This window comes from Jatropha curcas, chromosome 3, assembly GCF_041381405.1.
Source record: "Jatropha curcas cultivar XTBG-Jc1 chromosome 3, XTBG_Jcur_1.0, whole genome shotgun sequence".
NCBI classification, from domain to species: Eukaryota; Viridiplantae; Streptophyta; class Magnoliopsida; order Malpighiales; family Euphorbiaceae; genus Jatropha; species Jatropha curcas.
This window is the reverse complement of record NC_143153.1, coordinates 1,808,441-1,833,530: the sequence shown is the minus strand read 5'-3', so window position 1 is coordinate 1,833,530 and position 25,090 is coordinate 1,808,441. Positions and strand designations below refer to the sequence as shown.

The 25,090-nt window shown below is 33.4% G+C and overlaps 5 protein-coding genes and 1 pseudogene across 6 annotated transcripts; 4 read left to right on the top strand and 2 right to left on the bottom strand.

The window, feature by feature from the left end:
- Window positions 1–505: 505 nt before the first annotated feature.
- Window positions 506–4,020, bottom strand: LOC105644634 (cysteine-rich RLK (RECEPTOR-like protein kinase) 3). The gene is made up of 7 exons (XM_012230053.4): window positions 2,703–4,020; window positions 2,297–2,410; window positions 2,061–2,200; window positions 1,753–1,963; window positions 1,425–1,659; window positions 1,191–1,335; window positions 506–1,098 (listed from the first exon to the last, which is right to left on the bottom strand). The coding sequence occupies exons 1-7, from the start codon at window positions 3,493–3,495 to the stop codon at window positions 763–765; spliced, it is 1,974 nt and encodes a 657-aa protein (XP_012085443.1). The 5' UTR covers window positions 3,496–4,020; the 3' UTR covers window positions 506–762.
- A 4,556-nt stretch (window positions 4,021–8,576) lies between these two features.
- LOC105644635 (Pectin lyase-like superfamily protein) lies at window positions 8,577–11,699 on the top strand. Its single transcript, XM_089719462.1, has 8 exons — window positions 8,577–8,957; window positions 9,123–9,251; window positions 9,439–9,606; window positions 9,697–9,732; window positions 9,833–10,040; window positions 10,670–10,751; window positions 10,880–10,988; window positions 11,098–11,699. The coding sequence occupies exons 1-8, from the start codon at window positions 8,646–8,648 to the stop codon at window positions 11,500–11,502; spliced, it is 1,449 nt and encodes a 482-aa protein (XP_089575588.1). The 5' UTR covers window positions 8,577–8,645; the 3' UTR covers window positions 11,503–11,699.
- A 1,589-nt stretch (window positions 11,700–13,288) lies between these two features.
- Window positions 13,289–16,583, top strand: LOC105644636 (putative disease resistance protein At1g58400). 2 transcript variants are annotated; one of them, XR_016319890.1, is made up of 3 exons: window positions 13,289–13,587; window positions 15,961–16,042; window positions 16,164–16,583. XR_016319890.1 is itself a non-coding variant. In XM_089718680.1 (2 exons), exons 1-2 carry the CDS (start codon window positions 13,479–13,481, stop codon window positions 15,093–15,095), a joined length of 1,542 nt encoding a protein of 513 aa, XP_089574806.1. In that variant the 5' UTR covers window positions 13,294–13,478; the 3' UTR covers window positions 15,096–15,270. The 2 variants fall into 2 exon arrangements, 1 of the variants encoding a protein (XP_089574806.1); XM_089718680.1 differs by lacking the exons at window positions 15,961–16,042; window positions 16,164–16,583 and adding an exon at window positions 13,663–15,270 and having other exon boundaries at window positions 13,294–13,587.
- A 1,736-nt stretch (window positions 16,584–18,319) lies between these two features.
- On the top strand, window positions 18,320–20,267 carry LOC105644971 (putative disease resistance protein At1g58400; annotated as a pseudogene).
- Window positions 20,268–20,665: 398 nt separating this feature from the next.
- On the bottom strand, window positions 20,666–22,740 carry NRT2.5 (nitrate transporter2.5). The gene is made up of 2 exons (XM_012230056.4): window positions 21,243–22,740; window positions 20,666–21,158 (listed from the first exon to the last, which is right to left on the bottom strand). Exons 1-2 carry the CDS (start codon window positions 22,367–22,369, stop codon window positions 20,780–20,782), a joined length of 1,506 nt encoding a protein of 501 aa, XP_012085446.1. The 5' UTR covers window positions 22,370–22,740; the 3' UTR covers window positions 20,666–20,779.
- A 1,398-nt stretch (window positions 22,741–24,138) lies between these two features.
- LOC105644638 (uncharacterized) lies at window positions 24,139–24,848 on the top strand. The gene has a single exon (XM_012230057.4). The coding sequence runs from the start codon at window positions 24,221–24,223 to the stop codon at window positions 24,719–24,721; it is 501 nt and encodes a 166-aa protein (XP_012085447.2). The 5' UTR covers window positions 24,139–24,220; the 3' UTR covers window positions 24,722–24,848.
- Window positions 24,849–25,090: the final 242 nt, after the last annotated feature.

The following is a 25,090-nucleotide window of genomic DNA, read 5'->3' as shown; positions in this document are numbered from 1 at the left end:
TCGAATGGATAATTAACAAACGCGTTTCAAAGTCTAAGCATCTGCTAATCTACAGCTACAGATCAATACCAGAAATCTAATAATTTTTTTAGAGAGAAAGGTTGATAAATTCAGCGCATATTTGGTGCACCTCGCAAATGAATTAGGAATAGAATTTTGGACGAGGAAGTTAGGATTGGTGGGATTTGAGTAATGGAATTTAAAAGTATTTTATATATTTGCTAGATATTTTTGTTCGGTTTAATAAATAAAAAAATAGATCTTTAAAATTTATTAATTTCACCATTTTGGAAAATCCCACATCACAAATGGGAATTTCTCAATTTTCATTATTGTTTATTCAAAATTCTATGGATGGACAATGGAATGTGAAATTCCATGAATCCAAACCACCACTATGTAGATTAAAACAAAAATGATTTAAGTAAACTTTAATAAGATAGTTCCACCGCAAATTTCAAGTTGTTTTCCCACTTGAACATGCACAAAATTCAACTTATTGAAATGAAAAAAAATAAAATAATGATGGTTAAATTACTTTTGCATCACAATTACACCAAAAAGAATATCCAGAAAATTTCAAGCTATATACATTATTAGCTCTATAGCATTACAAGAAAGAATCATCACTATATATACTTTATATTTAACGACAATCAATATTAGCAGTGGATCATTATATAATCAGCTCAGCTGGTTTAGTTGATCAAAATTGAACCGCCTGGTCTCAAATGTGAAACGGAGTTTTGGCAAGTTGAAGGATCATCTGGGCTCAATCCAGCTTTGTGTCATGCTGTTTCCTGAAGACTGAGTGTAAGACTCAGGTTGAGAACTAGAAGTGGCAGGTCTAATAAGTGTGCTGATTTCTGAACTATTACTTGCAGGATTGAGAAATGGTGGTTGTGTTGGCTGAGGAATTTCATGGCTATTATTAAGCATTTTAACAACAATTGACATTGCTGGACGCAAATCTGCAGAAGCTTGTACACAAAGTAGGCCTATTTGAAGTAACCGAGATGCTTCCTCCTCTTGAAAATCACCTTCTAACTTAGGATCAACAGCTTCGCATAGTCTTCCAGTTCCATACAGTGTCCAAACCTTTTTAAATGAACATAAAGAGACCCTTAAAGACAGTGTAATCTTATAAATTAAGAATTTAATGCTATCTGTCAAATACAGTTAATGGTTACCATTTGCAGGATAGAACCCGAATCTTGAACAAAGGCATTGTTCCTCCTTCCACTAACTACTTCCATTACAAGAACTCCGAAACTGTAAACATCAGCCTTCTCAGTCAGTTTGCCACGAATGACATATTCTGGAGCCATATAACCTCTGCAGAAGCAAATTCAGCAAATTGCTTTAATGCGCATGTTCAAATGTAAAATATCACAAAAAAAAGCATTAGTGGCCTTTTAACTTACAATGTACCAGCAATTACAGTAGTGATGTGAGTCTTATCTTGCGGAAATAATCTTGCAAGTCCAAAATCAGCAATCTTTGGTGTAAAGTCCTCACCAAGCAGAATATTGCTTAATTTTATATCTCTATGTATTATTCTCAACTCAGTTTCCTCATGAAGATAGGCCAAACCCTCAGCTGTGCCCAATATGATGTTATACCTCATCTCCCATGTCAAAGGCCGAACATTATTTTTGTCTGAGTGAAATTAATGAAGATTGATCAGTAGATGCACTTGTGAATAAGAGTGAAATCTTTATGTAAGAGTTCAGAGATAAAAAAAGCAACTACCAAAGAAATAATCCTGAAGGCTTCGATTCGGTACATATTCGTAAACAAGAAGGCTTTCTGGTCCTGTAATGCTACATCCCAGCAATTTCACAAGATTCTTGTGTTGGATATCACTAATCAAATTGACTTCATTAAAGAAATGATCTACCCATTGCCTTGTATTGAACAAAAGCCTCTTTATAGCAACAACAGTTCCATCAGGCAATACTCCCTGATAAACCAATTGGGAAAAAATAGAAAGAGATGTGAATTAATTCCAAGATTAGGGATATGGTTCACAGCAATTAAAGGCTAAAAACTTAATTAACCTTGTAAACTGAACCCGATCCTCCTTGTCCCAGCTTAGTGGAACTGTGAAAGTAATTAGTGGCTCTTTCAAGAGATTCATATGAGAAATTAAGCTTGGAATTGTTCAGGGTAGTTAATAAAGCACCAAGTTCGTTCCTTTCTGCGGCAAGATCCACATCAAAGTAGCATATTAGACTTTATATTGACAGCTGACATCGAAACAAAAAACTTTAAAGTGTTAATTGACCATACTTACGTCTCCTCTTTTCTGCAATTCTCTTCTTCCCAAAGAATACAGCGGTGGAAACAATCAATGTTACAGCTACAGCAGAAGATATCACAGCCAGTATAACCGCCAAGTGGCTTCTTCCTGGTAGTAGCCACCATTAAGGTAATATCATGTCAAAGTGTTCTAATTAGTATATAATCAAGCAAAAGATTTTCAGGTTCTGGCAGTAGAAAGAAAGTTGCTTAAATGTGTGCATCATATTTTCCCCAGCTGAGCACCACTATAATATTGAATTGAATTGACATATACCTAATCCATCCCATTTACAGACTTGAAGATGAATTACCAAACTTGCAAATTAAGTACTGAATTTGATTTACAATAAAGATGCCAAGAAAGGTAAAATCAATTAGGAAATAGAACATCAACTTACCTCCATTTCCTACATTTGCAGTTCCTGAATTGTTGTAAAATTTTTGAGGAGAGTACCTCAGGTAACAACCAGCATTCAAAACCCTTCCTTCTTCCTTTGGAGTACAATTAGCAATCTTAGAAACAGCATTTGCCAAACAAGTCTCACAAGAACTCGCATTTAGCAATTCCCAGCATTGAGCCAATCCATAAACTGAAACATTCCCTCTATTCACAAATCCCACAGAAAACCCATCACTTTTTGGGGCTTGAACACTCAAATTCCTCACCAATTCCATAGCATTAGCACTAAAAACAGTTTTGCTACCATTATTAAAAGTCCCATTTGCACAAACAGTCCTATCTTGAGAACTAAGTGTCTCATTAAAGAAATTATAGTCATCATACCTTAAATAACACCCATCATAGAAAAGCCTACCTCCTCTAGTGCCTAATTGGAAAGGAAGACACCTTAAAATCTGGGTTTTACTTTGGGCAAAACAAAGATTGCAATCTGTTGGATCAAGATCTTTCATGCACTCACCCAAAGTATAAACTGTAGTATTGCCTGATCCATTAATCACAGCTCCAAATTGTTGCCTGGCAACCAAAGGAGTCACTACATCCATCGTAGCCAAGAAATTTACTACAAAAATTTGCCTCTCTGAATTTGCAGCTGTTCTGTTCGAGCAAATCATAGCTGCTTGTGTAGCTCTGGGTTCAGAAACAGAAAATTTTACCAAGAAAGATAAGCAAGAAAGGAGAGAGATTAAAAAATACCCATACGGGAAAAAAGGGTTAATTTTTCTCTCCATTTTCTTGGCAGCCGAACAACAGGAAGAGAAAGAAAACTAGAAACAACAAAAAAAAAAAAAAAAAAAAAAGGTGATGGTTTTGCAGCTGAGATGGTCTCATTCAAAGGATTGACTTTTAAATTTTAACGCGTATGAAACAAATACATTTTAGTGAAGGTAAAGGAAAATGGAAGGTTTTGATACTTTTATGAAGGAAACAGAAAAAAAAACAAAAAGAAAGAAAGAAAAAGAAAGAAGCCATTAAAATATGGTAAAGCTAAAGTCTTTGTTTCCATTTGTGGGTAGGACCGGATGGATCAATGGTGATTGGCGATCTGCTTTATCTTCTATTGAAGAGAATGGCTAGTTGCGTTAGCAGTGGAACTCCTTTCGCCATTGTCGACTTGTCGTTAAGGTCAAAAGAAGACATAAACAGGATAGATATTGAATGAAGCTGATGCACGGGATCAAGTGAAAGGGACTTTGTCTTATTGTCAGAATGCTGGTTTTCTGTCCTTGGTATTATTAGTCAATTTGGGTCGCTAACTTATCAACTACTCAACGACGACGTTATATATAATTATATGTATATAAACAGGATGGCGGCGATAAATGGAAACCAGAACTTCAGGTCAATGTAAAATACGCGCAATGAATAAAATTTGAAAGTTTGTTCAATTTTTTAATTATTTTTAAAAATTTCAAATAATTAGGGAAATTTAGCTGAGTTAATTCATGCATTTCTTCCCAATATTTAAACTATATGGAAATTAAAAAATAATTATTGATAAAATTATTTTTTAAAAATTAAGATTTTGAATATCAGCAAAATGCGCTATTGAGATTATTTATTACTTCAACTAACACTTTATTGGTGTTATTAACTACTAGTTAACATACATAGCTAAACTAAAAAAACTCTTAATTGTTACTGTATAAATTATCATTATAATGTCTGACTAAGTTTGGATTATTCAAAATATGAAAATACCCGTTAAAAATCTGAATTTTCATAGAAATAAATTTTAATTCTAAAAATTGTTGATTGTTTTTTTGACTTTTAAAAATTAGAAAAAATATTTTTCTTCCACCTAATTTTTTTTTTAATATCCGGATGGTGTCTAGCTTTTAGGGACGTCTAGCGAATAGTTATAGTTTATGCTCTTCATTTAATTTGATTAGCCATTCTTTTGTACATCAACAAAAATATTCTATAATTACTTTGTGAATATATGAAGTTAGATTCTCTTTGCAAGAGAATTAAGCATATACTATTTTTAGTTGAACTTTATTATAAAATTGAAAAATAATTACTTGTATAAGTGTTAGTTTTTACTTTTGAAAAAATCCGAATCAAGAATGTGAAATCAAATATGATTAATGTAAATAATGTTCCCATTATAATTTTATAGATATTTAATATTTTAAAAAAAGAAAAGAGTAGGAAAGATGTCTTTGTTTGGCAGGCGGTGCGTTGAGGTACTTAACAATAAAGTTAGAAAATATATATATATATATATATATATATATATATATATATATTGTATAGTCTAGATCTATCTATTGTTGAAGTTGAAGGTTTTGGACTTCCCAGAGAGTTCCAGAAGGTTTCGTAGATGATGACGACTTTGAGCGCTGACCACCAAACCAAAGCCGCGGAGTCGCTGACCATTTCATTCGTGAGAATGAGACGGAATAGGTTGAGTTAGTTGGTTTGACTTATAAATTAATTAAATTAAAATTTTCAAAAATATGTATGAAGCTAAGATTTAATCATTTTATTAAAGGAAAATTATTTTTTATTTTGTATATATAATGTGGTTTAAAAAATAATTATTAATATATTGAAATAAAAATGTCAATCAGTATGATTTGATTGGTCTTCTTACCTTTCATAAAAAATATAAAAAATAAGAAATCTCGAATTCGAGTCATTTCCAACATAAAAATTATCGTTAATTTGATGAATATTATTCAAATAGGAGGACTAATCCCTACTGTGTAGTCCACAATATTATTTCAGTCATTAAACTTTCGATATAACAAAACTAATATTATGACTCGTATTTTTACGGGGTACATTAACTTAGAAATGAATAGTAAAATTGATAATTTGCATTATTATGAACAATCCTTAACACTAGAAAACAATAATTTCTTTCAAATTTGTATTTATTTAATTACGCGTTATTTTTGACTCGTTTAGTGGAAAGTGGGCTAATGCTCATTTACTAGAAACTCATTGACGGTATCTGTACGGCTGGAACTTGTAAGTGGGAGCCGAAATGGTGGAATCAGTAGCTAACCTTTTGAATAATTGAACGTTCAACTTTCAATTTCTGCTAACATCTATCTGAATTTCCTGATTTTGCTCAGCTAAACTCGCTCTTCCGTTTGCTTCTGCAAAAGCTCCGAGATCATCTGGACCCAATATATAATAATATATCAGTACAGTTGTGCATTGATTTGGACCAGCTTAAGCTTAGTTGGGCCAATTTAAAAAGGTTGTTAAGTTCTTGTATTCAACAGATAATGCAGTGCAATGGGCTTCAAGCAAGTGCTACGAATTTCGTGATTATAATGGGCTCAGATTGAGCTGGGTCCAAAACAATAGAAACCCATTACGAAATTCCACAATTTTAGCCCAAACGAAATGCTTTCGTGGGTGTGTGTGTGTGTGTGTGTGTGTGTGTGTGTGTGTGTGTGAACAGAGTACTATGGTACAAGGATATAATCTTACAACGTTGCAATTTAAGTATACTTGTCGATATGACTCACTAATTAGAAACTGCAAATCTCATTTAGAGCTACCTATGACTAATAGACTAATATTTTATTAAAGATATTAAGACAATGCGTCGAACCTGATTTCTCCTTATCTTACGGTGTCATTTCATTTCTAGCCGTTTGACTAGGAAATCATTTAGTTTTAAAATACCTTAACCTGAATACTACTGCTGTAGCTATTAAAATCTATTAGCCCGATAATCATGCAGCTAATATTGCAATGGATCATTAACTATTGATCTAATGTGTTGACTATTCATTGAAAATGACTAGTACTTTGAGTCCATGCACGTATGAAAAAAAAAAAAAATCATCCATGCAGCCAAATGGATGTAATTTAGTTTATCTTCTTATTTTCTTTTTAAGTATATGAATAATATATAAGTTTTGAGTGCAAATATTTTTCTATCATAAAAATTTTCATTAATTTGATGAGTGTTATAATCTATAATATTGAATTTGACTCATTTATCGTATTTTTTAACTATTACAAGTGTTGTAATTTAATTCATAATGTCATATCGGCTCATTGTAAATAGATAAGACTCGATTGCATGCTTGTTTTGCACGTAAAATAAAATGGAATTGGTATGGGAACTTTTCCTGTCATTTTATTTCGGATAGACTAAACCAAATTCCGCCATGGGAGGGTTTCAAGGGCTATGAAAATGGGAGGTCCTTCTTAACTGCAGAAGCGGCTCCCATACTTCTATGAGACTATGACCACCAAATGGGTCTCTTTGGTACTTATTCTTTTTGTCTCAAAATGAATAAACAACAGGAATTTTATTTTTGGTGCCTTGGAGGATGTGATGGTTTGGATTTTCCAGCCTTGTGCCTCATACCACTTAAAATGTGTGTATTTTAAGGATTTTCCAAGGTATCAAAGCCCTAATAATAGATAAGTTCGCTTTTAGCTAAGCAAATTAATTAATATATAGATAAGTCGGAGTTAGGACCACCTGCCCCTAATTTGGGGGGTGTATTTTTGGACTATGCATCCAAGTGCCCTAGTACTAGAAGAATTTTGTGAGTTGGACACTTCCTAATTTATTCTTCATTTTGGCTTCTCTTGATAACAAATAAGTTAATATATATATATATATATATATATATATATATATATATACACATGGGTTGCACCACCTTTTACTAATCAATTTTAATTTAAGTAACACCCCAGAATACGAAAAAAAAAAAAAAAGTATTTTTCTTGTAAATTATCCGTTTCTGCCTTAGATTACGTGTCTTTTTCTTCTTCTTTTTTTTTTTGAGAATGATGGAGATGAAATAGCTTTGATAAGAGTAACACTGTCTTTCGAACCAAAGAGCATCAAAGCTATCCTTTACCATTAATTAGAATATGAAATTATATTAAGAAAGATTATCCAAACCATAATATTATTGTTATAATATTTAATATTTAAATCCGCCTTCCACTAAAACTCAATAATGGCTTCCCCTCAATTGAATTAAGGAAATGCATCACATATATATATATATATATATATATATATATATATATATATATATATATATATATATATATATATATATATATATATATATATATACGTATAATAAATTAATAACTGATGCCAATTGTCTAATCATTAAGGAAATTATCCAAAAGTGGACGCAGCATATATATTATGAGATTTTAACTTTTTGACCTTTTGATTATAATTTACCATCACGAGAATATTATTGTTATTATGAAATTGTAATAAAATTTAGAAGTAGATAATTCATAATATCTCTTTTTAATTTTTATTAGTAAATTTTGTTAAAGGGAGATATTTAATACATACATTTGTGTCAGTGTTATTGAAGCCAGCTCAAAATACATTGACCCGGCTAAAAAACCAGATGGATGAATTACTGATTTAATCAATGGATAATGGTTTAATCAGGTTTGTACCAATCGATTAGTTTAATCATGAGTTAATCGGTTTAATTTAGTTTATTTTTCTTAAATGGTTTAAAAATAAAATTGGCCTGATTCTGAAATTAATGTACTGACGTTTCCATGCATGTTGATTTGTCAAATCAGGTCGGATGTAATAAGATTCGTATAATGTTGCACCCGGTTAAATAAAAAAAAATGTCATTTCTTGGATTAACCATAAGTAACAATGAATTTAATATGGCATACATAATCTAAGTACCAAAACAAAAACATATACAATTTTTTTTATGATTTAATATTAACTGCCCACGAAAATTATATGCAAAAAGGAGGCTATTTTGGTAAACATGCTATTATATAAACTGCCTTTTAACGACCTTACTCCACTATCTCAAGCACACAGCAACATCCAAACAACTCCAGGAACAGCATTTTCCAGGAAAACAAAAGAAAAAGTTGCGAAGATCGATCTACGATGAAGAGAAACAAGAATACATCATCTCTTGTATTTTTCATATTTGTTATAGTAGCTGCCTTCACTATGTTTGCTATAATTTCAGTAGAAGCAAGAAAGCATCACAATTACAAGAAAAATAAACATAATTATAATAAGCACCAAAAGGACAAGAGTCATGGTAATGGCAATCACAATGCTCCAACACCAGCACCAGCACCAGCACCAGCACCAGGCTCTCTTCCTCATTATGGTTCTTACCCCACACAATCCACGATTTTCGATATTTTGTCATTTGGAGCCAAGGGTGATGGAGTTTCTGATGATTCTCAGGTATAAAACATATAACATATACAAAGAATTTCTTTTTCTTCTTCTTCTTCTTATCCTACCCTATGTGCTTTTCTCACCGGCTTTTCAAGAAGCTGGCCTGTCAACTATAATTTTCTTCATAAATTAAAGTTTACAACGCTTAATTTTCCCTGAAAATTACCATAGGCACTTGTAGATGCATGGAAAGCAGCCTGCAAGGTGCCTAGGGCTACCATTAAAATTCCAGCAGAAATTAAGTTTCTGATCAAGCCCATAACTCTTCAGGGTCCATGTATGCCTCATCTTGTTCTTCAGGTATGCATAATCTGTCTTCTTTAATTAATTAATTTGAATAAAGATATGCATGAAAGAAGCAAATTAACTAATAAAGAGGGTATATTCTTTATGCATTATTTTAATGTTAATTAATTATTAAAAAAAAATGAAATGCTTTACACACCAAGCTGATGCAATCTAAGTGGAATTCCATGCCAATTAACAGATAGATGGAACTGTGTTGGCTCCACCTGAAGTAAGTTCATGGCCTAAATCGAACCTTTTTCAATGGTTCAATTTCAAATGGGTACATGACTTCACAATTCAAGGCCCTGGCACTGTCAATGGTCAAGGATCTGATTGGTGGACTCCTTCTAATATCTATTTTATTCAGGTTTGAAAATTAATTAAATTTTATTTAAATTAATTTGGAAAAAAAAAAAGAAGATATTTTAAGCCGTTTTGTGATATATATTTTCTGCAGAAGAAATCCAAACACGTCCCTTATATGAAACCAACAGTAAGATATTAATTTCTTCCTTTGTTTTGTTATTTTTATCATATGATTGGATTAAATGTTAAGTATTAATAGATTAATTGCTTTCTCTCTTTAATTACAGGCTCTGAGATTCTATGCTAGTTATAATGTAACAGTTCGTGACATTGAAATCATAAATAGTCCGCAATGCCATCTCAAATTTGATAATTCTAAGGGAATCAAAGTTAATAATATTACAATTTCTTCACCAGAGAATAGCCCAAATACTGATGGAATTCACTTGCAGAACACACAAGACGTAGAAATTCAGCATTCTAATATTGCCACTGGTAAGAACTAAGTAATAATTTTTACATACACGTAAATGTGTACACATTCCTTATTTTATTGGTAGATATATAGATTCCTCTTTACATTTAACGATATTTTTATATCACGAGTTCATTTTATCATAATTAAAAATTAGCTGGAGAATAAAACTCTCATAATAAATGTCAAAAAAAAAGAAAAACTCTATTAATTAAATCAAATTGTAAAAATTTTGGTTCTATTTATAAAATTTGAAGGCTATGGTTCAAAGAAATATGTATGCTAGAGAGAAACCTGAATTACTTTTAGGTCATGCCCTAATTAATAGAGTGATAATGCATAATTTATGTTTGGTTAGTGGATGGTGCATTGCACGTTAGAATTGCATAGAAAAAGTAATCCAGTTCTGCCCACATACAAGAAAAGGTTATCCATTTGTGAAGAAATATATGTTAAACGATATAACTGTATCTAAACTAACTTTTGAAACAGGCATGAACAAAAAGGATACCAAAACCAGCCAACTTTTTCAGTTTTTTTTAATTATTAACAAGTAGACCAGCCTAGCTGCAGAATTTTATTAATGAAATATATTATTGCGTTTAATTCATATGCTAATATATATTAATGGGATTCTCACTTTTGACAGGAGATGACTGTATTTCCATACAAACTGGTTGCTCCAATATCCATGTCCATCATATTAACTGCGGTCCAGGACATGGCATCAGGTAATTTTCTTTTTTTCTTTTTTTTTTTTTTAAAGAAAAAATTATCCAATTTATATAAATATATATATATACAAATTAACTGATTATAATAATAACACTATATTATTTTGCTTCTCTTACAATTACAGTGTAGGAGGACTTGGAAAGGATAAAAGTGTTGCATGTGTCTCTAACATTGTTGTGGAAAAGATCACACTGCACAATACTCTAGCCGGAGCTAGAATAAAAACATGGCAGGTACCTAAAATTTAATTTAAATACATTATTTAATACTGAAGAAAAATTAATTATAAGCAATTTTTGTTATATTATAAATTATTAAAAGAAATATTTCTGCATGTTTCAGGGAGGAATTGGAATTGTTAAAAATATATCATTTACGAACATCCAAGTAATAGATGTGAAGTACCCGATAATAATTGATCAATTCTATTGTGACAAACATTTCTGTAAGAACCAAACAGAAGCTGTGGAAATTTCAGGTGTTAAGTACGATCAAATAATTGGGAGCTACACAGTTCAACCTATTCATTTAGCTTGCAGTGACAAAGTACCGTGTTTGGATGTTGACCTTATTGATATTCAGTTGAAACCTTCTTTAGGACAAAGAAGTTCACAACAGGCACTGTGCTGGAATTCTTATGGGAAATCACAAGCACCACTTGTTCCTTCAAGTATAGATTATTGCTTAAGAAGAGATATCGGTGGCTCTGTTAAAAGAACAGCAAGGTCACATGAGCATGTATGCTAGCCAGTCATATATGACTCACAGATATTAGTAATTTAATATACTTTTCTTTCTTTCTTTCTTCTTTTTCTTTTTTTATTTCTCTTTTTCCAGCTTAAATGTTTTCTGTTAGATGCTTCCCTTCTGCAATTTTTTTTAATGTGGGAAGGTGATGATTTGTAATAGTTATTTTAATAAATATGATTAGCTGCTTTTTCTAAAGAACATATGTGGTTTAATTTCAGTATGCATAAGCTGATTTGGAAATTCTTTTGACTGAAAGTAGAAGCATATGAATATTTTTACATTTTCTTGCATATACTAGCTAGATTCCATATTCTTTAGCCATTTATGTAATTAAGTTATGGTAAAATAATGAAAGATAACAGCAAAAACCAAAGAATAGTAGATGTTTTTTTGTAAATGTAGATTCCATATTCTTTAGGAAACAAACTAAACTTGTATTAACTCTTAAGCAATTTGCACAAAAAGTTCTGTTATTTTATGATTAATCAGCAAAAGATCCCTCTCCCTATTCATTCTACTAATTATTATATTTACATTGCATCATGACTGACTCTAGAATATCTTGTACGTGTGTGTGCGTGAGAGAGAGACAGGGAGAGGGAGAAGAAGAGAAAAAGAGAAAGCTCAAACTAGGAGAGTGGCAAGCCATAAGTAGGGTTGTGGGAGGCACAAACCTTCATCCCCAGCTGACAGAAAAAGAAAAGGGAAAAAAAAAAAAGTTCTCAAAGTTTAACTTATTTCAATGTTGTATGGTCAAACTATGCAGACATAATACAGAAAAGGGAACAAAAAGAACTAAATATATTAAGCAAACTGCAGAACTAGATTGCTTTTAGCAAAAGAATAAAGGAGCTGCTGTAAGAATATTTAATCATATAAACCTTTTGTCCCACTTTCCTTTACTTTTTGGTTTAAAAACGACTGGACTTGGTTGCAACTGCTCTCCAACTCCTTTTATATGGCCCCCATATATGTACCTTTTTAGAGGAGTTAGTAGATGAAGTTTATGGCGGTGGTGGTGGTTGTGGTCGTGGTTGTTGAAGAACAGTGCGTGCACCGCCCACCAGACCCTTTTGCGCATGCCCATCAACCTTTTTCTTTGTATTTCAAATAAAAAAGCTAATATATATATACACCTGCAATTTTTTTTAATCTCTTTATATTAAAGCCGAGCATGGATATTGGGAATTATATAATTATAACTGTGCTAGAAAGGATTATATAAGCTTACACGAAAACACCTTTAGCAAATAATTATTCAATTAGAGAATTCAATCTATGTGATAACGAAAAATTGAAAATCTAATGGGTAACCTGCTGGCTAAGTATTCTCCAGGAAATTGAGGGATCAACGATGTCATGGTTTGTTTGAGACTTGCTCGGTGCAAAATTTTCACAAACCAGCTTTTTATTTGTCTCTCTAAAAGAGCAGAGCAGTCAAATTAGGTGGACCATTAGAGCACATTATCCCACCTAAGTATTTAATGCTTAAGATAAAATTTTTTTTTAAAAAAAAGTGCATCAATTCTTTTTCATTTTGTTTGGAAAGGGGAGGAGGGAAAATAATATGGAAAGAAAAATAATAAGGAATAGTTAATTTTCTTTCTATAGTTATTTTCTACGCTTGTGTTTGGATGTATAGAACGAAAGAAAATAAAATAACAAGCCCATATGTTTTGGTACTTGGACTTGGACAATATAAGGGCCCAAAATCCTTTCGGTCAATTCAAATATGTGTAGTTCTTTTATTTATTATTGTTATTTTGTCCAGCTCCGTGCTGTGACTGTGATTGGCTGATTGCCCACCTAACGTTCTGACCCGGTTGCACAGGAACTTGGTGGGTTGACGGTTGACTTAGGAATTCGCATCTTCATCTCCTGCTTTTGAATTAGAGAAACCCACTCTTATCCTAGTTTCTAGGTTTTCAAATTTCAGTTTCTGCAAACACTACAGTTGCTAGCTGTCCATAACTATGCCTCAAATTTACTTCACTCGTAAATCGCAGAATCGAACTGAAACGTATTTCGCGGAGATGCCAAGAAGAGAAAACAACTTGTCTCCTACAGCACTAAACAGATTAGGTAAGAGTTGTTCTTCTTCAACTGATTGCATTTCAATATATCAAAGTCTTCCTGATTATCTCATGTCCTGTTTAGACTATTGTGCTATCGTTACTACTTGGAGACGCTTTCTTATAGGGAAGGGTAAAATGGTTCAGCTTTTATTGGCTGAATCTCTAATACCAGAAAAAGGAGGAGAAATCATAGATAACATAGCAAATAACATTATTGAGGAGTTGATTGATCTAGGTTTACTAGTGCTAACAAAATTGGACTATGGATGGGCAGAATTTAAAGATTGGAATAAAATTATAGTTCCTGAGCCATTTAGAATATTATGTCTTGTTGAGGTGGATGAAGTGGAATTTTTTGCTAAAGCTGCGAATTTACCTGTTCGGGCTATAATAGAACATGATCGGAAGCACATTCCACTTCCTCCTGACTTTGGAACCCTCCAAATTCGGTCTCTATTTTTGATTACAAACAATGGCTCTGATTCTCAAGGCCTTTCTCGGGCCTATATGGCAACTATTTGCAAGCTGCAATATTTATTGGTGTTACATTTTCGCGGCATCATAAAGAGATTATCTGAAGAAGTGGGTGATTTGGTTCACCTGAGATATCTGTGCTGCGATTGGTCATATCTGGATGAACTTCCACAGACATTAGGAAATCTTCAAAACCTACAAACTTTGGATATAATATTAAGTAGACAGCTGAAAGAATTGCCATTACAAGTCTTGAATTATCAACAGTTGAGACACCTCATGATATCCAAGACCACCTACAGGAACGGAGTTAGAGTTCCAAGTGGGATTGGAACTTTCAAATATCTTCGTACGTTAGATGGTGTATATGCAGGAGGAGGCATTCTTAGTGAACTTAGCTCCTTAACCCAATTGCAACAACTCGGTATTACGAGTGTGTCTGAGGATCATAGCACTGAGCTATTTCCAGCCATTACGAAGATGGAAAATCTTATCTCCTTGTCGCTAGAAGCAGAGAAATACTTACGCGATTCATTTCTGCCAGATTTGGAATCATTTTCCCCTCCACCTTCTATTCAAGATCTCAGATTATATGGTCGCCTTTTTGAAATGCCTGTTTGGCTTACCTCCATGGAAAATCTCACTATGTTATTTTTAGGTTATTCCGACCTCTTAGAGAACCAAGCCCGTACTCTTCAATTTCTTCCCAAGTTAAAGCTTCTTTATATATGTAATGCTTATAAAGTAAGGTGCATTGGCAAAGAGTTCTGTGAGGCAAGTGGGTTTCCAAAGCTTGAATTTCTTGAGATATCAGAGGATTTACTAGTGGAGTGGACAGATATAGTCAATGGAGCTTTTCCAAGTCTAAGACGACTTGTATTCAGCAACTGTTGGAACTTGAGGTTTCTTCCTGAAGGCTTACAGAATATTTTTACTCTTGAAGAATTGGGTTTGTTCGGCGTGCATGAAGACCTTGGAAGGCGATTATTGGGTGAAGAGAATTACAAGATCAAGCATATTTCAAAAGTCCATATTCCGTAAAACTTAAAAGTGATATACAGATCTCGTTAGTATAATTAGTAACAACCCCCTTTCTCAATACTTTACAAATTTCACTGTTTGAAATGAATATTATAAAGTCGTCTGTTTGTAATATTATAAAACGACAGAGATTTTGAAATTGATTCTTCTGAAGCATGAAGGAGTCTGTCATAAATTTGTTTGTTTGTTCTTAATTAAACGACGTTCGTTATAAGCAGTCGCTAAATTATAGCCGGAATAAAGAAACGGTCGTTACACATTCGTGTTGCTCGAACGGTGGAGTGAAAAAGCCCACAAGATGGCCTAATACCAATAAAGCATTAACTCATCAAGCTAAGCCCAAGTGAAAGAAAGGCCCATTTCAAATTTCGCAGGCCATTGGAGGAATAAAACTCTGAAAATAAATGTCAAAAAAAAAACTCTATTAATTAAATCAAATTGTAAAAATTTTGGTTCTATTTATAAAATTTGAAGGCTATGGTTCAAAGATATATATATGCTAGAGAGAAACCTAAATCACTTTTAGGTCATGCCCTGATTAATAGAGTGATAATGCATAATTTAGGTTGGGTTAGTGGATGGTGCATGGCACGTTAGAATTGCATAGAAAAAGTAATCCAGTTCTGCCCACATACAGGAAAAGGTTATCCATTTGTGAAGAAATATATGTTAAACGGTATAACTGTATCTAAACTAACTTTTGAGACAAGCATGAACAAAAAGGATACCAAAACCAGCCAACTTTTTCAGTTTTTTTAATTATTAACAAGTAGACCAGCCTAGCAGCAGAATTTTATTAATGAAATATATTACTGCGTTTAATTCATATGCTAATATATATTAATGGGATTCTCACTTTTGACAGGAGATGACTGTATTTCCATACAAACTGGTTGCTTCAATATCCATGTCCATCATATTAACTGCGGTCCAGGACATGGCATCAGGTAATTTTCTTTTTTCTATTTTTTTTAAAGAAAAAATTATCCAAATTATATAAATATATATATACAAATTAACTGATTATAATAATAACACTATATTATTTTGCTTCTCTTACAATCACAGTGTAGGAGGACTTGGAAAGGATAAAAGTGTTGCATGTGTCTCTAACATTGTTGTGGAAAAGATCACACTGCACAATACCCTAGCCGGAGCTAGAATAAAAACATGGCAGGTACCTAAAATTTAATTTAAATACATTATTTAATACTGAAGAAAAATTAATTATACGCAATTTTTTGTTATATTATAAATTATTAAAAGAAATATTTCTGCATGTTTCAGGGAGGAATTTAATATACTTTTTCTTTCTTTCTTTCTTCTTTTTCTTTTTTTATTTCTCTTTTTCCAGCTCGAATGTTTTCTGTTAGATGCTTCCCTTCTGCAATCTTTTTAATGTGGGAAGGTGATGATTTGTAATAGTTATTTTAATAAATATGATTAATTAGCTGCTTTTTCTAAAGAACATTTTCGGTTTAATTTCAGTATGCGTAAGCTGATTTGGAAATTCTTTTGACTGAAAGTAGAAGTATATGAATATTTTTATATTTTCTTGCACATACTAGCTAGATTCCATATTCTTTAGCCATTAATGTAATTAAGTTATGGTAAAATAATGAAAGATAACAGCAAAATCCAAAGAATAGTAGATGTTTTTTGTAAATGTAGATTCCATATTCTTTAGGAAACAAACTAAAGTTATACTAACTCCTAGGCAATTTGCACAAAAAGTTCTGTTATTTTATGATTAATCAGCAAAAGATCCCTCTCCCTAGTCATTCTACTAATTATTATATTTACATTGCATCATGACTGACTCTAGAATATCTTGTACGTGTGTGTGCGTGAGAGAGAGAGAGAGAGAGGGAGAGGAGAAGAAGAGGAAAAGAGAAAGCTCAAACTAGGAGAGTGGCAAGCCATAAGTAGGGTTGTGGGAGGCACAAACCTTCATCCCCAGCTGACAGAAAAAGAAAAGGGAAAAAAAAAAAAAAAAGTTCTCAATGTTTAACTTATTTCAATGTTGTATGGTCAAACTATGCAGACAGAATACATAAAAGGGAACAAAAAGAACTAAATATATTAAGCAAACTGCAGAACTAGATTGCTTTTTAGCGAAAGAATAAAGGAGCTGCTGTAAGCATATTTAATCATATAAACCTTTTGTCCCACTTTCCTTTACTTTTTGGTTTAAAAACGACTGGACTTGGTTGCAACTGCTCTCCGACTCCTTTTATATGGCCCCCATATATGTACCTTTTTTGAGGAGTTAGTTGATGAAGTTTATGGCGGTGGTGGTGGTTGTGGTCGTGGTTGTTGAAGAACAGTGCGTGCACCGCCCACCAGACCCTTTTGCGCATGCCCATCAACATCTTTCTTTGTATTTCAAATAAAAAGGCAACATATAAAAAAGCTAATATATATATACACCTGCAATTTTTTTAATCTCTTTATATTAAAGCCGTGCATGGATATTGGGAATTGTATAATTATAATTGTGCTAGAAAGGATTATATAAGCTTACACGAAGATACCTTTAGCAAATAATTATTCAATTAGAGAATTCAATCTATGTGATAATGAAAAATTGAAAAGCTAACGGACAACCAAGTGGCTAAGTACTCCCGAAGGAATTGAGGGATCAAGAATGTCATAGATTTGTTTGAGGCTTGCTCGGTGCAAAATTTCCACAAGCCAGCTCTTTATTTGTCTCTCTAAAAGAGCAGAGCAGTCAAATTAGGTGGACCATTAGAGGACAGTATCCCACCTAAGTACTAAATGCTTAGGATAAAATTTTTTAAAAAAAAAAATTTTTTTTTACAATTTGTTTGGAAAGGGGAGGAGGGAAAATAATAAGGAAAGAAAAATAATGAGGAATGGTTAATTTTCTTTCTATAGTTATTTTCTACCCTTGTGTTTGGATGTAAAGAAGGAAAGAAAATAAAATTTATTTTCTTTTTTTGTTTAGAAGGAGTAAAATTTAGAAGAAATAAAATGTTGGTATGTGGAAATAGACAATGTTGTTATTCATGAATCATGAAAGCCTGCAAATAGAAATTAACCCAATCGAAGAGCCCAGCACTTTAAAATAACAAGCCCATATGTTATGGTACTTGGACTTGGACAATATAAGGGCCTAAAATCCTTTCGGTCAATTCAAATTTGCGTAGTTCTTTTATTTATTATTGTTATTTTGTCCAGCTCCGTGCTGTGACTGTGATTGGCTAATTGCCCACCTAACGTTCTGACCCGGTTGCAAAGGAACTTGGTGGGTTGACGGTTGACTTGGGCATTCGCATCTTCATCTACTGCTTTTGAATTAGAGAAACCCACTCTTATCCTAGTTTCTAGGTTTTCAAATTTCAGTTTCTGCAAACACTACAGTTGCTAGCTGTCCATAACTATGCCTCAAATTTACTTCACTCGTAAATCGCAGAATCGAACTGAAACGTATTTCGCGGAGATGCCAAGAAGAGAGAACAACTTGTCTCCTACAGCACTAAACAGATTAGGTAAGAGTGGTTCTTCTTCAACTGATTGCATTTCAATATATCAAAGTCTTCCTGATTATCTCGTGTCCTGTTTAGACTATTGTGCTATCGTTACTACTTGGAGACGCTTTCTTATAGGGAAGGGTAAAATGGTTCAGCTTTTATTGGCTGAATCTCTAATACCAGAAAAAGGAGGAGAAATCATAGATAACATAGCAAATAACATTATTGAGGAGTTGATTGATCTAGGTTTACTAGTGCTAACAAAATTGGACTATGGATGGGCAGAATTTAAAGATTGGAATAAAATTATAGTTCCTGACCCATTTAGAATATTATGTCTTGTTGAGGTGGATGAAGTGGAATTTTTTGCTAAAGCTGCGAATTTACCTGTTCGGGCTATAATAGAACATGATCGGAAGCACATTCCACTTCCTCCTGACTTTGGAACCCTCCAAATTCGGTCTCTATTTTTGATTACAAACAATGGCTCTGATTCTCAAGGCCTTTCTCGGGCCTATATGGCAACTATTTGCAAGCTGCAATATTTATTGGTGTTACATTTTCGCGGCAACATAAAGAGATTATCTGAAGAAGTGGGTGATTTGGTTCACCTGAGATATCTGTGCTGCGATTGGTCATATCTGGATGAACTTCCACAGACATTAGGAAATCTTCAAAACCTACAAACTTTGGATATAATATTAAGTAGACAGCTGAAAGAATTGCCATTACAAGTCTTGAATTATCAACAGTTGAGACACCTCATGATATCCAAGACCAGGGACAATATCGGAGTTAGAGTTCCAAGCGGGATTGGAACTTTCAAATATCTTCGTACGTTAGATGGTGTATATGCAGGAGGAGGCATTCTTGGTGAACTTAGCTCCTTAACCCAATTGCAACAACTTGATTTTAGGAGTGTCTGAGGATCATAGCACTGAGCTATTTCCAGCCATTACGAAGATGGAAAATCTTATCTCCTTGTCGCTACAAGCAGAGGAATACTTTCCCGATTCATTTCTGCCAGATTTGGGATCATTTTCCCCTCCACCTTCTATTCAAGATCTCAGATTATATGGTCGCCTTTTTGAAATGCCTGTTTGGCTTACCTCCATGGAAAACCTCACTATGTTATATTTAGGTTATTCCGACCTCTTAGAGAACCAAGCCCGTACTCTTCAATTTCTTCCCAAGTTAAAGCTTCTTTTTATGCGGAATGCTTATAAAGTAAGGTGCATTGGCAAAGAGTTCTGTGAGGCAAGTGGGTTTCCAAAGCTTGAATCTCTTGAGATATCAGAGGATTTGCTAGTGGAGTGGACAGATATAGTCAATGGAGCTTTTCCAAGTCTAAGACGTCTTGCATTCACCTACTGTTGGAACTTGAGGTTTCTTCCTGAAGGCTTACAGAATATTTTTACTCTTGAAGAATTGGTTTTGCTCCGTGCACATAGAGACCTTGGAAGGCGATTATTGGGTGAAGAGAATTACAAGATCAAGCATATTTCAAAAGTCCATATTTGGTAAAACTTAAAAAGTGATATACAGATCTCATTAGTATAATTAGTAACAACCCCCTTTCTCAGTACTTCACAAATCTCAATGTTTGAAATGAATATTATAAAGTCGTCTGTTTTTAATATTTTAAAACGACAGAGATTTTGAAATTGATTCTTCTGAAGCATGAAGGAGTCTGTCATAAATTTGTTTGTTTGTTCTTAATTAAACGACGTTCGTTATAAGCAGTTGCTAAATTATAGCCGGAATAAAGAAGCGATCGTTACACATTCGTGTCGCTCGAACGGTGGAGTGAAAAAGCCCACAAGATGGCCTAATACCAATAAAGCATTAACTCATCAGGCCGAGCCCAAGTGAAAGAAAGGCCCATTTCAAATTTCGCAGGCCATTGGAGGAATAATGGGTACCAGCCCATTCTGCTGAACTTAGAATTCATCTGGCACTGGCAGGAAAATTTTCGCTCATTAGGGAAATTTTTCTGCCTAACAGGAAAACATTTCCGTTCACATTGATAATTGCTTTTATATTTAAATGTAAATTTTTGATACATTGGATATTAAATTAGGTAAAGTATTCACCCTCTTATTAAAAAGAAATGAAAGCTTTGAGTAGATTTAGCATTTGAGGTTGAAATTACTGAACATACATTGTTGGAAAACTTAGTAATAGACTATATTAGACATTAGTAGATGGGGTACTGAGATTAGGAGAGATGGTCTGTGAGTCTGCTCTTTGGCCTCTTTCACTTCTGCTATTATCAGCAAATTTTAAGCTTGCCTGATGTAATCCTTGCTCCTTTTCCGCTGAATTCCATTCAGACATGTAATAATCTTCTTCTGTAGCAACCTTTTTAGATGATGGACCACAAAACATTCCACCCCATTGTGGGAAGTATATCAAAAATATTGGGAGAGTGCAAAATATTATCATTATACCCATAAGTGTAATCCCTGTTTCTTTTGAGTATTTTGATCCTTTGAAGAAAATTAATTGAGTTAGAACAGCACCTACATTTCCACCACCTCCTGTCATTCCTGATATCACTCCTAGTGACCTGAAAAATGAGACATGTTAATGGAATTGAAGAAAATACTTCTAGAAAATGAGTTTCCATGTTACTTGAATGTGTAAAAATTACCTTCTTGAAACAAAAGGAACAACCCCAAATGTAAGCCCACAAGCTGCTTGGCAAAAGAAAGAGAAAGCGATCATGACAGCAATGGAAGCACTCAAGGATCCCACTCTTCCAAGAATGATACAAAAGACACCTCCTAATGTCTGCACAATCCACAAAGCCCATAATCTACCTCTCATACCAAACCTCTTGGCCACTATATCGGATATCAATCCTCCAGATGGTCGAGAAATAATATTTGCTAACCCAAAACTTGCTGCAATAATTCCTGCTGTGTGAAGTTCCAAATTAAATCTGTCATAAAAATACTCTGCTATTATATTATCAATTGTTAGCTCCACCCCAAAACAATACCCATAGGTCAATGCTAAAAGCCATCCTCTGTAATTTGTAACTCCATGATAAAAGACATTGGAGAATTTATCTTTGTGTTTATCTCCTGATTTTTGTAGTTTTCTAAAGTTCCCATCCGGCAAATCCTTACCAAAGATCAATACTGCAAAAGCTGAAAGCATTTGAAAAAATGCCGGAACGAAAAATGAAATCCTCCAAGCTGTGAATTTCACTGCTCCAATGTCTCTAATCAGCCCAAACACGAGAGGCATAATCAACTGTGTTGCTCCACCGCCGAGATTGCCCCACCCACCGGCAACACCATTGGCTGTGCCGACAACAGGGGCTGAAAACATGGAGCTCATCCAAAATTGGGTAGACACAAAAGTAGCTAAAGAGAACCCAGTGAAAAAACGTACTAGAAGAAAAGAAACAGGAGATGAAACTATGGAAGTGAAGTAAACAGCTGGTGCTGTTAGAAGAATAAGTGAAGCAGAGGCAAGCCGTGGACCAAAAAGGTCACAGGCTGTTCCCATAGCAATCCTAGCAAAAACTGCACCAGAAACGGATGCAATACCTGCATTGCCAATGTCTGTGGCTGTGAGGTTGAGGTTATCGCGAATTATAGGAAGCAGAGGTGGAGCAGCAAAAGTAGAAACAAAACAAGCAAAGAAAGAGATCCAAGAAAGATGAAATGCTCGCATATGTGGTTCTGCTATAGAAAATAATCTGAATTCAGTTGCTTTATGCTCTGAATCTACAGGAAGAGCAAATTTTCTTGCACTTTCCACTTCCATTTCCCTACCCTTTGAAGGAATTTTAATAAAGATTGTAGCTTTGATTAGTTTTTCATAAACAAATTATAAAAAGAGTCTGATTTTGCAGTTGAAGAATTGGGTGAGTTCTAAATTTCAACGACGTTTAAATATTCTTCCATATTTGTGACTTGGTGGATCGTGGAACTCTTTGGAGGTTAGAAAGGCGACGTTTGGGAACAAAGGTTAGAGCTTTCAGTTGCGCCGATTCCCATTTGTCGGAGACTTGAGGGAAGGTGACAATGTGCGTGGAATTCAAAGTTCTGAAAAGGGTGTAACAATGAGCTTCAAAGGTTGCTTTTTATTTGCCTGTTTTGTGTCAAGTTTCAAACAATCAATCTGTAATTGGAAAGGGACGTTCATGAACCGAACTGCACTGAGCATTGACTTTGGATCGAAAGGCAATAAAGTATTCATTGTTGACTCGGTAATAGACACTTCAGTACGAAGACTAACATGTGGTTGCCAACTTGCCATTGCTTTTGATTGCTTTTCATTTTGTTTATCTATGACAGGTTACAATTCATTATGGTTGATCCAGTCACATGTTGTTGTCTTGTATTTGTATATTCCTTTTTCACATTACTTGCAAGGAATAAATTTAAATACATATATAAAACCGATTTATGAGAAGGTATAAAAATAACAGGCTACATCGGCAAGGTAAGTAGACAATTGATCTCTAGCTTAAAAAAAAAAAACCGTTGAAAAACTATTTAATGTTTGAAAATAATATGGCCTGGAATATTCAATGAGATTCTTAATGGATTCATTTTGTTAATTTTAAAAGGTTTGGAATATTCAACATCGTTTAAATAATAATTATGTCAAGTGGTGATAATTATCATCTTTTGGATCTTTTAAAGTCGCATTTCTAATACCATATGATTCCACGTGGATTACAAGTTTTCAACGAGAAATGAGTTGTGTTACTATATTTACATGTACAAAATTAGAAATTAGGGCCTCTTTGGGCTATCAGTTGCTTTTTAGCTACTCACACCATTAAGGCTAATGGTAAATACGTATGGCATGCGAGAATAGGTCAAGATTCAAATCTTTCATTTTCTAATATTCGCAAAAAAATACACTTAATTAATGAGAAAAATAAAAACCAATTTAATAAAATGGGGCTCTTCTTTTTTTTTTTTTTTTTTTGAGATTAGTACAAAATATTGTCTAAGGGTTACCTTAACATGGGCTTTTTCCTGGCCTATATTGTGCATTAAAATTTCAATGGGCCGTATCTTGGACTCGTATATTGGGTCAAGTTATTTTGACCAACTGCATGCCCGTCATTGAGCAAAACCAATAAACTGTATTTTTCTACAAAAAAAAAAAAAAAAAAAAACCGAACCGAACATCACTTTAATTTTTATTACTAATTATTTGCTTATTTATGATTTTATTTTTACCTCTTATATTCAAAGTCTAAATCCTATTATACTCTTCCATTTTCAGTTGTAAAATTTCTGAATTGAAAAATGCTACCTATGATCAAGGAAAACCTCACAAAACAATTTTTTTTTAACAAAAATTAAAAGAAAAAAGAAATTACCTAAACCAATTAATTAGTAAATAAAAAAGTAATTAATGGTATTCCTGTGAAATTCAGAACACAAACTTAATTATCCACAAAGTCCAAACTAATCAAATTCTACAAAAATGGCAATCCCACACAAATTTCTTTTATATATTACAAATTCAATTCTTCAAAAAAAAAAAAATTTACAAAAAACAAAAGGGAAAAAAAGAAAAAAGAAAGAAAATAAAATTGAGCCCCTGAATGCAGAGAGACTCCAGGTGGGAAAAAATTCACACTAACTTTTGACAATGATTATGTATATAAATCCCCGTAGCTCCTTCCCACTGGTCTTTCTTGCAACAACCACCGTCATTTTCCTCCTCCTTCCGGCCACCGCCACTGCCACCGGCGACTTATGTGAAGCAACAGATTATAAGCCCCTTTGCAGGGCAACGGTGAAGGGAATTACTGACCCAGCTAAAGCAATAAAGAAAGCAATAGAACTTGTAGTATTAAAAACAAAACACGCATTGTTGATGGCGAGATTGCTCGAACAGAGCGATACTAACGATATCTGTAAAGAATCGTACGATGATGCCATTTCAGATCTTGAAGAATCCATTCAAAGCCTGGAAGATAATGATGAGGGAACTCTTAATACAAATTTATCTGCTGCCATTAGTTACTATACAACCTGCGATGATGCGTATGCAGAAATGGATGAACAGACATCACTTACTAAGGTTAATGTCATACTAGAACATATGGTTTCTAATTGCTTGGCCCTAGTCACTTTATTGCACCACTAATTAATAAATTGATTACTTAATTTTTTATTTTGGAGGTTAATTAACTTATTTATTTGCTGCCTTGTGTTAATTAATTAGAATTGTTGATTTATTTTTCATTATGTAATTATTAATTAATATTCTTATTCTTCCTTTCCAAAAAAAAAGTTTTCTTCTTATTTCTTTTTATTTGAGAATGGATTATTATTATTCATGGTGTGTTCATGTAACATTTTAAACTAATTTTACCAATAAATATTATTTCCTAAAAATATATATTTTGTTATTTTTACATTTTCTCAATTGGAACTTGCTTCATATTTTTTCGGTTTAATTGTTGTGGTCACCTATCAATTAATAGAGGGTGGTGGATAAAATTAATTCAAATAT